We start from the raw sequence: 13,986 nt of genomic DNA, 5'->3' as shown, positions 1-13,986 counted from the left end.
TATGACAAGAAAGAAACACAGAAAAGCAATTAGATTAATTTTCAACGGCTGTGACATGCATCGTGACTTGTGCGTTGAAATCTCGCGAAGAGTGTTTGCCGTCCTTCACTGTAGCCACCACCGCGCACCGGGGTGCTCTCAGTGGCTGTCTGAGCCAACAGTGGGGGCTCCCTCATTGTCTAGCTTGTCTAGCGTCGCGCAGACACACACACACACACACACACACAAACACACAGATGCGGAAAACAGACTGAGGGCTTTTTCGTGCGCCACGTCTTTCATCCCATTTTAAGTGCCGCGTCTCTGAAGATCTCTCTGTCAGTCTGTCCTGTCTCCAGAGCGTCCTTAGTTGTCCTCCCTTCACCGGCTCTCTCCTTCTAAAGTTACCGCTCCCCTCACGCTGGTTGGAAAACTCTCCCTGCATTACTGCCCACATCCCTGCAAGCTTTATACTTCACACACCCCCACCACCACCACCACTCTTCTCTCTCTCTCTCTCCCTGTCTCCGTCTGTCTGTCAGTTTTCAGAAACAGACCAAGCGTTTCTCAGGGATCCATCCTCTCCTCTCTTTTCAGACTGGATTAGCGTCCCTTGCTGTCAGACTGGATTCAGAGAAGTGCCCGTCACTGCCTCCTGCTTCAAGAATCTGTCGTTAGGAAGTGACACACACACACACACACACAGGCCATCTGGGTCTTGAGAGATGCTCAGAGGACAGTACCTGCAACTTCTCAACAATCCACTCACTCCTCATACTTGTTAGATGGTCAGTCTTATAAATTCTAGGGAGTGTGGAAATTATTGATCAAGCAGAGGGAGTCAATGAAGGGGAAGGGTTATGTATCAATCTTTTTAAAGGGTTGGTTATTTTGGCAGAGTTTAACTAAAAATGCCCAATAATTACTTTTGTGAACACCGTGAAACATAACGGTGAGGATTTTAAAAATGGTTCCTTTGGTATCTTTATGCCTATATCTGACAATAAATGCCTAATGCCTTTATGAGACAATTGAGATGGACGGTAAATGAGGGGAAAGAGAGGAGGGGAAGGAGCATATGTTCCAGCCGGCTGAGAGTCAAACCAGGGACTCGCTGCTCATGTCTCTCATGTCTTTTCCCCAAACAACTGACAGGTACATGTAGAGTTGATCTTTATGGTTAGTAGGAACTGGATTTATCGCCCACATTTGAAATTTGCTGCGTCAGGTTCCCCATTAGGGGGGAACCTGACGCAGCAAGGTCGAGTGAAGGGCCCAAAGCAAATATTAATAACTCCCAGTGTCAAATCAAAATATAAGGTTCACCGCCCCACTCGCCAGCATAGTAATTAAGAGGCTGCTAATGCAGGTCAAAGTTGGGCCGTGTTATGGATAACAGAGTCTCGTTCACTTACATTTTACGCGTGTCTTGGTTTAAAAAGCTATGAAAATTCAAAGTGGTAATTCAACAATAATCACAGAAGAAATTTAAAAATAAAATCAGTTAATTTCACTTCATTTTAGAACACAAATCATACATGTGGTGAAAAGCCTGCCAATACACATTGATTGTTTGTCCCCCATTATGTTCTATGATGCACCATTTTACATTCCATCATTAAATTATGCTTTCATGCCGGTGGCAGCCCAGGGTCCAATAAGGGAGGGGCATCTTGTTCATTAGAGCCTCCCATTGTGGATCTGACAGGCAGTACCATTCCTTTAACCGTCCGCATGGGCACAGTTCAATCAAACAATGAAACGTTTAAATCCATCAAAAGTCATAACTGCATCAATTTAACCTCAAGTTCAGTTCAGAGCATTTTGTTTTCCGAAAACAAACCGTCAATATCTTGTCGGAGATTTACAACCACTATGTTTTAATGTTTCACTGGGACCACAACTTTCTCCAAAAGTTTCAAAGCTAAATTTAATGTTAAGCCTCACCCAAATATCTGAGCCCAAAAGCTATAAGCCCAACAGCTTCTTAAAGTGGAGTGGCACCCAAATGTTGTTCTTCTGGACGATTTCTTGTCCCGTGGACAAATCACTAAACAGTGGCCACATGCAAACACAGCACACAGCTCACCGACAGCCATCATGTAGTCCCATCGGTCCAGCAGACACATGCTGAACTGCAGCCCCTCTGGGGTGAGGCCTGCGGCGATCAGGGCCCGGCTCAGCTCGGGGTTCTGGCACACCGCGGATGTCCAGGCCACCAGGAACCACAGCACCACCAGGAGAATTACTGCCAGCAGCCGCACGACGCGCCAGCTGGTCATGTAGGGCGTCCGCTGGGCCGTGCGTGACAGGAACACCTTTAACACCCTGGAAGAGGAGAAGGAGGACAACAACAACAGCAGCAGGCTGAATGGAAGACGACGTGCAGCACAGGTCAATAAGAGGTCCTTTCTCTCCCTGCCACCGACACCTCATTAACATGCCCACTTGAATTAAAAGGAGCAGGGAAGAAAAAGACAATGTTATTTCAGCTCATTCGTGTTTTGGTCAAGTACGTTCAGGTCAATTCATGATGTCATGTCTCTCGTGCTGCCGGCTGAAATGAGAGACGGCACATCAACAGAGGGCAGGAGCAAACCTGAGGGGGGAAACAGGAATATAGACTTTTTTTTGGTGGGTGGGTATTTATAAGTCGCAGCCTTCACTGGATGCACACGCGACAACAGTGCCTCCATACAGGGAATGAATAATGTAGCACATCAGCCAGGATAGTTGTAGCAGCACTCGGTGATGGGATTCTCGGGAAGTAGAGCTGCATGGAAAGAAAGAGACCATGTCCTCCAGACAAGTATGGTCACTTCTTTGTTTGCTCGGCTCATCTGCCTTCTCTCGACCAGACTGTAACAAATCTATCTTATCTCTGATATATTCAGTCGGACTTGGTTGTGGGAGCTCTGCCCCCGGGGGGGCACACTTCACGCCCGGCGAGCTGGGAAAAAGAAGGAAAAAAACAAATTCGTAATTTTGCCCTGGGAGCAATTTGGTGGGCCTCTGACCCCCTTCTCCAATCTCGGCAACACCTGCTCGGAGCTGAAGAGCAGGAAGTGAGTGTGCGTGTGCGTGTCTGAATAGACACTTCAGCTGGCAGACGCAGATAGACTGGACCTGATGTGAAATTCAAATGTGCTTATTTGCCACACGGCATGCATGCATGAGTGTGTGCACACGAGTGTGCAGTCTGAGAGATAGTTGAATTATTGAGAGGAGAGGAGAGTTGAGGAGAGGAGGGAAAAGGAGAAAAGGGGAGGATAGGAGATGAGGAATGACAGGGAGAGGAAACATGGAAATTATTTAAGAAGACATAGAGAGGGGAGGAAAGGAGATAGGAAGAAATAGGAGGAAACAAAATGAGAAGTTGAGGAGAGATGGAGGAGAGGACGTGTCAAATTTGAATTCCATCATCAAGTTAGTAGTTTTCTGTATTAGACAGAGAGGAAACATTCGGAGGGGGAAAGGGGACAATCAAACTGAAAAAAAACCACCAATCTCTTTTCAGGATGACAACCACGCTTTTGATCCCAGTTTTTCCAATTCACTTACCTGTACAGTTTGAGGATGATGGTGCCGTACATGACGGCGAAACCCAGCAGGCGAACCCACCGCAGGAGGACACATCGAAACACACTGGGATGGAAGTACAGGATCATCACCTGCAGCGTGGCACAGCAGTGTTAGTGTTATCGCACACACACACACACTGGGACACGTTCATTATATTATACTTGTATTTCCAAGTTGTGGATCACACACATCCTCTCCCGGGATGTGCTGGGGGTTTTGCCCCCCAGATATCTCCCCGCCCTCCTCATCCCCCCGCTGACATCTGAGCTGGATATGTTGTTCATATGTCAGCTGGCAGCGCACTTTAGATATGAGAGTTTGAAGGGTTCATTCTTTCCACATCTCAGTGGTGATATTGGTTCCTCGTGTGCGTACGTGTGACTTGCTCCATCTGCATGTTGATATGTGTTTGTCCGTGCATGGTTGGACGTGAACATGCGTTTCCCTGCACATGTGCTGATGTATTTATTTCTGGCCATCTGTCGTGTTTTTGTTTTTTTGCGGAGGAACAGAGAATTTGCCAGTCGCTGTCAGCCTTTCATTTTCTGCTTGGTGCGAGGTTGATTTGCTCATAATACTGTTATGAGCAAATCATCTATAGAAACTTACAAACCAGAGGAGCATATCAGCTGCGGGCATACTGGTCCTTCGTCATCAAGTTAACAACAATACGATTTGTTAGTCTAGTGGTTTGAGTTAAAACTAGTATTTTTTGAAGGAAAGAGGAACCTCTTCTTCATGCGATGTGAGAGATGAATGTGAAGTGAGTCCCAGGCCCCAGCAGCCCGAGTTAGACCAGTCACATTCTAAAGTTACAGGTTTTTTTTAAGCGTGAAATTCCTTTGCCGAGCCCCGGTGATGAAAATTTTGGAAAGTTTGATTTGAACAAACTCAGACTGCTGACATTGCATATTAACTCCGGCTGAACTGAATTAATTTTCACACAGAGTGATGACTTTGGTCTCCCCCCCCCCCATCATGTTCACTGAAACTGCTTTGAAATGTCAACCTCTTTGCAGCAAGTGTGGAAGGGAGGAACATTAACTCTTTTAATGCACGTCTTGGTTCTGTAAATTGTACAATAAGATTATAAACATGGGAACCTTTATGGGAGCACGGTGCAGTGAATGGTGCTAGCAAACACCAAAAGCGTTATTTGTGAAGTATAAGTCATAGATACAGTAGAATATGTCCATAAATGAGTAGATAGGGTGCACATAGATGTGTCAGTCACCACCCCCTGTGCTCCGTAGGGTGAACCCTCACTTCTCATTCAATGTGTGGTGGGATAGGATCAAGACTCTCCATAGCCTGTTCATAAAGGGTTAATTATTACATTTTTTGAAGTGACATCTCTATTCTAATCCATAATATACTGTATGTGACACTAAATCGTGCCCGGCATTGGGAGGTTGTGTGCGAGTTAGTTACAGATGTAGAATAAGTGCCTCCCCGAGGAGCACACTCAGTGATTTATCCGTGCTCTTACGACGTCTTGGCATTTAGGAGACGGAGCAATTCATCTTATGAAACAACAGCACCTGTAACCTCTTTTCCTTTTTGGAAGAGCAGCAGAGCTCAGAGCCAGAGGCTGTGAGAGACTGGCTGTGCAATGTGCTAAAATCCACTGTTTATAAGTTCCAGAGTAATGAAATTAATTCATTTTACTATAAAATGATACAGATAATGTTGAGGGCAAATTCCAAGTCACTTCCAGACTGTGTCCAAATTTTAAAATGAGATGTATTTCTACTGTGGGGGTTAAAGTATGGAACAATGCAAATTTAAATTAAAAAATGTGCAACTCTCTTTTTGTTTTCAAGAAAATGGTTTGTAATGCTATTTTTGAGGGGTGATAAATGTGGTTAGATAAAATGGATAAGAAAATAGAATAGACATATATAAGCTTGTGCTTCATCCTAAGCCTGTTCAGTCACTATTTACTGTTTGAGCTCACATTGTGATATGTTTAAAGTTATTGTTTTTATGATTGTGACTGAATAAATTCAAAAAAAAATTTTTTTTAAATCCAAATTAATGTGTTAAAAAAGTATCCGTGTTAAGAGTCTGGTGCAAAGCCACTCGATGAGTTACACACGTAAACTAGAGTCTGGAGATGACGCACGTTGAAGAACGCTTTGAAAAAACAGAAAACATCACAGGGACATGAGCAGTGAACTAATCTTCAACTTGTTACTTGCTTTTCATCATCACTCTGCCATGTTTGTCCTGTAATCGAATACAGCCTCAAAGCCGGCAGGATGTATATCTGTTCCCAGCCTTCAGTCTGTCCTCTCTCGGTTCAGCTCTGCCGTGCAGCCCCTCCTGATTTAGACCGTGACACACACGGAGTCAAAGCACGGCGGTGGCAGCAGCATCGGCAGCAGCACCACTTTCCTCCCATCCGCCATCCTCATCAAAACCTCGCACAGCCAAAGTCTGTCATTGGTATGCTGGTCATGAGAGAGCGGGGAGCCAGGTCCATTTTTTCACGAACAGGAATTATGGCAGTTACTTTTTAGTGCTCCGCCACTGGCTTTGAGTCGCCGGCGCAGCGCCGGGTCTGATGAATTAGTTGGTACGTGGAAGACAGGGAGGTACGTGTTGAACGAAATAAGAGATTCATTTTGTGGATCCATTTTAAAAAGGGAACCAAAAGTTAATCCCCTGCATATTAAAAAAAAAAAAAAAGGGACTCATTTTCAACATTGCAGTGACTGCGTGGCAGACAGCGTTAAAAACAATGACGTCAGGGCCCCGAGGCTCACAAATGAAGTTCAGTCAGAGCCACTGCAGTCGAAATGAATCCATCTCAAATAATCGCAGTGGGGCCAGAAAACGAAGGAGGAGCTTCAGTGAACATACTCGTTTCTTATCCTCCGTCATCTCCAAAGTGGCGTGGACAACTTCCTCAGGTTGCTCGGAGGTGAGAGCTCCTGCTGCGTCCTTACGACAGCGGCCAAACAGCGAGACCACCTGGAACCGCCCGGGGGCCACGAAGGTTGCCCGGCGCATCTTTCAGTTAATATGATGCGTTAGCGTTCGGGGGGGTCACTGACATGTCAAGCAGGCACGGGGCTCAATGTGCAGCAGTGTTTCTGGCCACCTGTCTAACGCAGGTCCAATATTTATGCCAATTGTTTAGCAAAACTCTGTTTTTCACCAACTCCGTGATGATGAGACCAATGTGCTAACTGCATCAACAGTTCCATTTGACACAATGCGCCAATTTGTTTGTATTCTTCCTCCGTGTTCCCGCGAAGCAACTTGAACCAGAAGATTGCAACTCAAAGTGTTGAATCAAATGATAGTGTAGCTCACAGATGGAGAGAGACAAAGAGACAGGATCAAATGTAGGCGACCCGTAGGAGTGCGACAGTGCACCCGACTTTTTTTTCGTTTTTTGGGAGCCTTCAAAAACATTCTCTGTTTCGGCGTCTATCCTCCTTTAGTCCTCCTGCCTCTCACATCTCACTTCCGCGCTATCCCGTGGCTATAGGATTAGCAAATTTGCCTGACTCCTTCATCTATTTGGCCCCTGAGCGAACATCCAGACCAAAATAATAAATCACCTCTGCAAGTAAGAGGTATAAGTAGGCCACGATGTTTCTCAGACATGAACGCAGAAGTGCACATCCAGGCACAAATGCGCCCATGCACGCAAATGAGGGGGAAATGTGAAGCCATAAATCCACTCAGGCACACTCATAATCCATCCTCCATACACACCAACATACACAGAGACGGGGCCGCCGAAAAGACGGCGTCGCACCCTCTCTGCAGCGCTGCCCATGTGGACCACAAAGTCACGGGGGACTGCACAATAAAAGGCCACATGTTTGTATCGCTCAGAAGAGAAGGTAGGTTCGCATCAAACCCCTCCCGTGTCTCCTCCATCAATTAATCAGCAGATGTATTTTTAAAACAAGTTGTGCTAGAACTTGATGGAGTGTTTAAAAATGCATAGAGCGCCAGAGAAGAGCAGCTGCACCGAGCATGCAGTCGCCGAGGAGGCTTGTGGTGGCCGCGGAAAGGAAACGGCAGCGGCAGCAGCAGCCAGCGTGAAGACTGCAGGAGAGGAGACGGACACAAAGAGAGGGGCTAATGGGAGGACAGCGTGGGGGGGGGGGTTAGAGACAGACAGGAAAGGTGCTAAGAAATGCAGGAAGAAAGAAAAAATGCAGAGGAGCCGCAGAGCAAAGGGAAAAGAGGCTCAAGAGTGTTTCCAAGTGTGTGTGTGTGTGTGTGTGTGTGAGCATATAATAGTAGCAGAATATTTTTGGAGAGCTATTTTTGATACTTGAGCTGTTCTCTGGGGTGAATGGGGGAGAGGGGGGGGGGATGGACAGATGCAAAACCAAATCCATTCTGAGCATCAGCAGCAGAAATAAACACAAGGTGTGTTCACAGAAGGATAATCCGCAGCCCTGCTCTATATATCTGCCGCAGCAACAGACTTTCGTTTCTGATGCAAATCTCTTTCGAATAAGAACAAAACATTTATCCCAAGAGTCGGTCGAATGCTCTGAAGCTCAATGTTTTGAAATACATTTTTTTTTATCCCCTTTTTCAACATGGCTAACTTCCAGCCATCCGACTGTGCGCGTTCGTGGAGAGCAGTGGCTCACTGTTGGCGGTCTCCGCCGGCGTTTGAAGGGATCGAATTCCCCCGGTTACATCAGATCTCCCCTGCAACATGGCGCTCAGGTTTCTTCCATCTGCTCCGCCGCTGAAGACGGGGGCTTCTGACGCGGGCTTCTGACGCGGCACTCCAGGTGCACTGTGGGCTTTGTGCGCAATTGTGAGTAGACACGTGTGTGGCGCACACACACTGGCATCCGCCCACACGCAGAGACAACACAAAGGCTGGCAAAGACACACACACACACACACAAACTTTTACTTCCTGCATCCAACTCTCTCTAATTGTCCAGACTATGATCAGAAGTACAGTGCTACAACTAGCCACAGAGGAAAAATTAGTAGGCAGGTTATTGTCTTGTTTACATACAGGAGTAAAGTATTATGTTATTAATAGAGCTGCAACAGTTAATCGATTAATCGATTAGTAATCGATTACTAAATTACTAAAGTGAACAATACCAAGCAGAAGGAAATGTGGCCGTGGAGAATCCTCCAGTCTGGGCAAGAGAGAAAATTCAAAAGCAGTTTGCAGATATATATTAAAAAAAAACAATGGTGTCTGGCTCATGCTGGGGGGGGGGGGGGGGGGGGGGGGGGGCATCTTCTTCCAATTATCCAGACAAGAAAGGCTAATAAAATACCATGAGCATAAATTAATTAGGTATTGGAAAAATAATTATGGAATGAACATTGTTTACTTGTACTAAGTGCTGTTTTAATACCAGGTCCCATGAATGAGAGAGGCTGAGAAGAGCCTGCTTCAGACTCGCTGGTGACAACAGATGGGGGAAAAATGTGTTTATGAAAAGGTGACCTATTAAAATGGGTCCCATCTGCTTTTGGCTACTAACAATGTGGACTGCCTGCAGGTGAGTCAAATGATATTAAATCAATGTCCCTGTCATGAACGCTGGACAAACATTAACCAGTTCCGTCGCAGCTCTTGGATCAAGGGCGAAGCAGGCGAGGGAGTCCCTTATGTACAGTAACGCGTTGTTTGTCCCATATGGTGACATTTTTTCATCGTATCTGTTTGTGTTGCGCCTGAGTTGTGTTAAAAGAACGCGAGAAGAAGTAAAGGAGAAGAGTTAACAGGAGACATTTATAAAACCAATTATGGGAAACGATGGGACTCTTATAGCTCACATCATGAAACCTAAGTGAAATGTTAAAAACAATTTAATATTTTCAAGTGTGACAAGGCTCTGATTCGAGAAGAGGTGGGTGGACCCAGTTTTTTTTCAGCCCACAGTAAAAGTGCCTCCGGAGGAGAAAGGGCCTCAGTCACACTTGGTATCCGACAAGGAACACTGGTGCCAATATTTAAAGTCCCGACAATGAACATAGCAAATTGTTTGACAAATTTGAATGTTCTCTCATCAGTGTTCTTAATAAATTGGCAGAGATTTTGTTAAAGCAGCTCATCAGTCCACCGATTGGCCCGTCCAACCGGCCTTTGGCCACTGACGCCTTGATTCCTTCTCGTCTTACGGCTGAAGAAGTGGTTCATTCTGAAATGCAGGTAACTCAGTGCCACGTTCATTTAAGCTCATCAGTGAGTTTGGGACATTAGGTGAATTGGGACAGAAGTGAAGTGACCCCGCACGACTTTTCCATCACATCTTGCTACATTGCTAACTATAAATTTTTCATCTGAAACAGCAAAGACGTTGTTGCCTTTGTGCCCATAACGGTAGAACCGCGTATTAACTCTGGAGTGGGAAAGGTCATGATGTCAGTTATTTGGGCCAAATTGTTGAGCGTAACAGGGAAAGAGATTTAACGAGCTTGAAAGTCATTCTGACCTGAATGATTTTGTGGGTTTCCAGCAGCAGTTCTCAAACTCAAATCTATACGACAGAAACTCTGTCCGGAGATGTTACACTGAGCTCAGATAATGATACAGAAAATAAATGGAAAGTGATTGTGGCGATATAGAGAGGATAGTACATTACCTCACTCCCCTCTCGTCTTGAAACGGTGTGGATGAAATTAAACTACAAATGGAAAGTAATCTAGGAAAACGCTTACTGCCAGGACAGGGGGACACTATCATGCTCACTATATGGACACAATACATAACAGCATATCTCTACAGACATTGAATACAAATCGGTCCTAGGGGGTCAGACCTAGGTTAGCGCAGCTTGTGGAGGGAGAGAGGATCATCAAATCATCTGCCGTAACGCCCAGAAATAAGAAAAATGTCAGGTGGGAGTCCAACATTTGATATGTTCATATACGAATTGATATGTAATCATATACACAAGGTCCTTCTTCAGATCTGATAATGATGGAACGTGCAGCCTCGGCCCCTCGGTGAGAGATCGAGGATGGACACTTGTTCAAGACTAAAACAAGAGACACTTCGTTTGACTAGAAACCTCACTCTTCAACAAGGACCGTTTGAGATGCAACGACCTCTCATACGCGAATACTGTTTGTTGTCTATAGGGCTGGGACGATACCACATTTTTTTGGTCTCCGATCCGATGCCGATCCTGCAACCTTGAGTATCTGCAGATATCGATCCGATACTAATCTGAAACAATCTTTTCCCCAATATGTTTATAATGCATTGTTCAGGATGCACTTTGCTTAACCTAGCCATCTCAACTGCGAAACAAATAATCAACTCCCCTAAAGGAAGACAACAGCAACATGACCGAGTTATGGAATACTGCTGTTGTATTTCTCACAGGACTTTTGGCAGAATGTCTTTATTTCAGCACCGTTCAAACAAGCGAAAGACTAATCGAACTCTAAACTGTTTATTAAATAATAATAAATGAACATGAAATTATGATGCCGGAATGACGTTCAAGGCTTAGTAGATACGTAAATAGGCATATATTTGGTTTGTTTATTGTAATGTATCGGATCTGATTTTACCTCTTATTTCTTCCGATATCCGATCCAGTCATTTTGGCCAATATTGTCCCGATACCCATATGGAATATGGGGATCGGGCCATCCGTAGTTGTACATTGGTCGATCACGGGAAGTAAAATCTCAAGAATTGTAACTTTAACAAGAAAAAAATCCCCAAACTTCAGGAACAAACAGACTCAACAGAGTGAAGCGCGGGATCTTGCAAGATGTGATATCGGGACAGAGACTTACTGGGAAGTAGAGCAGCAAAGCCCCGAACAAGATGGCTTCCAGCAGAATGAGACCAGATGTGCGGACGCTCTGTTGATGAGGACAGAGAAATGAATTGATCAATTAATTCATTCAATATTCAATCAATCAATCAATCAGTCAATCAGTGACAGGGAGAGGGTATTTTATTCATGGTTTGTAATGGAACACATGGCGCTTGTTGACACTTGCAAATTCGTGCCTCCTCTCCAAACAAGCACAAAGAGGATTTTTAATACACAGTATATTTTACCACCACAAAAAGAAAATATTATGGGAGATGACGGCACTTTTCCTGTGTTGGAATTAATTAGCCGCATTTCGTCCTAGAAGATTTTTATCTTTTTTTTTGTCTCTTATGTAGATTCCAAAGGCCCCGGGGACATTTCTCGTGAACAAAGACTACGTGGGAGATTCTGAGGCAGCGGCGCGGATCTATATAAATAGCGCACGAGAAAAGATTCGAGTCAACTTTGCCGGAGGACTGGTTGGAATTATCCTACACACCGCAAGGATCTCATTTTTTTTTAATTTCACTTTTATTCCATCTGCGTGAGCGTGTGTTATGCAACGGCTTTTGCTGTGAATCTACGAGGAGGCTTCGGAGAGGGCTCAGGTAAATCACTGTGGTAGATGATAATCAAGAGATGAAACAAAGGACAGCGACGGGGATTGGATTGTCTTTTACTTGGCTCGAATAAATCAAGGTGTCCTCTGTACAATGGTCAAAGAATACTTTTTATTTCTTCGAGTGACACGCCGAAATCAAGCGCAGTGTCAAACTCACAGAGGCGTATAAAGGACAAAACCTGAATGAAACAGATTTGCTTAATCTGGAGCAATTATCAAAGTGCACTTCCATTTGCTGTGCTCAGTCTGAAGGCATTGTTTCCATACGGACTTTTGGCAGTGTGATTTTATGAAAAGGCCCTTTTTCTTTCCATTCATAAGTGGCATGCTGGCTGTTGTGACATTTACAGTTATAGCTGGGTAATCCACAGAGCACTCTGGGTTTGGCCCTTCCATCAAGAGGGACACTCTTGAGAGACAGGTTTTGAAAAGAATCAGCTAACTTTAGGGCATCGAAGGCGGAGATGTGACTTTTTCTGCTTTGTATATAGGTTCGAGCTCCAAAAATGTTGGACCTCACAGTTCTCATCATGACTTATTATGACAAGTTTGTTGAAGAATGCAGCAGAAGTTGGTCCGAGTCCGACGCGATCACACCATCAGAAAAAACACACACATCCAGGGGAGGGGGGGCGCCGGAGTATAGCGCCACTTAATCGCCTTCGATCTCATGTGGCTGCTGTCAGACGTGAATGTCTGTCAAGGTTTAAAAAAAATCATTCCTGCCAGCCCTGGTCAAATTTTCGTAAAATGACAGTGGAATTATCGCCATGTCCTGCCTCGTGCTATAATCTACCGAGACGCAACGGAACGATCCAGAAATGTTCCTGTTGGCGTGAACACGTCTGACTTGGACAATCTCTTGCTGCGTTCGTCATATGCGAAGGGCGAACTGCTGAGAAAATGTCCGGACCCATTTTTCTGGACATTGTCTGAAAAACGCTTTTGTAATTGTTCCCACAGGCCCAGCACTACTCCTCCACCCCTGTGTCCTGCGCTCGTACACGGTGACCCCCTGACCCCTAGCCTCACCTTGGCCCTCCTGAAGTGGTAGACCACCACCATGCAGGCCAGGTCCAGCACCATGCACAGACCCTGGAAGGAGGCGACGGCGAGCCGCAGAGCGCCGTCCTCCAGCACCAGGCAGGGCGTGTCGTCCAGGCAGTAGGGGCAGCCCTTGCGGCACGGCAGGCACTTGCTGGACACGTCGGAGGCCTCGTCCCTGTGAGAGGCCTGCTCCTTACCTGGAGGGCGCGAGAGCACTTCAGATGATGATCGGATATGCAACTGTGTGGACGCATTCACTTGTGTTAAGGTACGACGAAAGAAAGCCATTTTTAAAGACTCCGTATCTCGTGGCGAATCAGAGCACAGAAGGGATATACTGTAGTGTTTTCGAGGATTATCGCTGTGATTAATTTGTGTTTAACTGTCACACATGCAGGCTATTAAGTGCTCAGTAAATCAATTTTTGAGGGGGTAAAAAACATCAAACCGATAAATCATAAAGCCTCGGGTGATAATTACAAAAAAATACAGCCTTTAATTAAGCAGATGAGGGAATAATCAGGGAAAGGGGGATAAATACGTGACACCGCTCACTTCATCATCAGTGTGTGTGTAGCTGCAGCTGCAGCAGCATGCGACTTATCAAATCTCTTTTCCCCAACATGCCACTTAAAAGTGTTTGCATTTAGCATTGACTGTCTTTCTTAAAGACGCACTTTTGACAACCTGAAATGAATTCTTATTTCATGTAAAGAAACAGACAATGCCAGAAATATAATTTCTTCATTCCACGACGTGTTCGCTGTAGCAGGATTTGGAATCAATGATGCTTTGTGCCAGACCTCATACAGCATGAAAACACTGCGTTTGATTGGCTCTGTAGAGCAAGAGAAAAAAGCAAGTACTGGAGTAATGGTTGGTTTTTTTGTCTTTTCCAACAAAATGACTCATAATCCCCCCTCTCACTTTTTGCTGTAAATCCCAGTGACTTCAGAGGAATAT

The 13,986-nt window shown here is 45.2% G+C and overlaps 1 protein-coding gene across 1 annotated transcript in view; it reads right to left on the bottom strand.

Annotated features, from left to right (window-relative positions):
* The window catches only part of LOC118311518 (probable G-protein coupled receptor 158), a 52,965-nt gene that overhangs the window by 15,290 nt on the left and 23,689 nt on the right, over positions 1 to 13,986 (bottom strand). The window contains exons 4-7 of the mRNA XM_035635461.2: positions 13,009 to 13,220; positions 11,329 to 11,397; positions 3,541 to 3,650; positions 2,069 to 2,307 (exon numbers count right to left, since the gene is read on the bottom strand). Coding sequence (XP_035491354.1) covers positions 2,069 to 2,307; positions 3,541 to 3,650; positions 11,329 to 11,397; positions 13,009 to 13,220 — 630 coding nt within the window. The remainder of the gene's footprint in view (positions 1 to 2,068; positions 2,308 to 3,540; positions 3,651 to 11,328; positions 11,398 to 13,008; positions 13,221 to 13,986) is intronic.

This window comes from Scophthalmus maximus, chromosome 5 (genome assembly GCF_022379125.1).
Source record: "Scophthalmus maximus strain ysfricsl-2021 chromosome 5, ASM2237912v1, whole genome shotgun sequence".
Lineage (NCBI taxonomy): Eukaryota > Metazoa > Chordata > Actinopteri > Pleuronectiformes > Scophthalmidae > Scophthalmus > Scophthalmus maximus.
The sequence above is the reverse complement of the archived record's forward strand: the minus strand, read 5'-3'. Positions and strand labels throughout refer to the sequence as shown.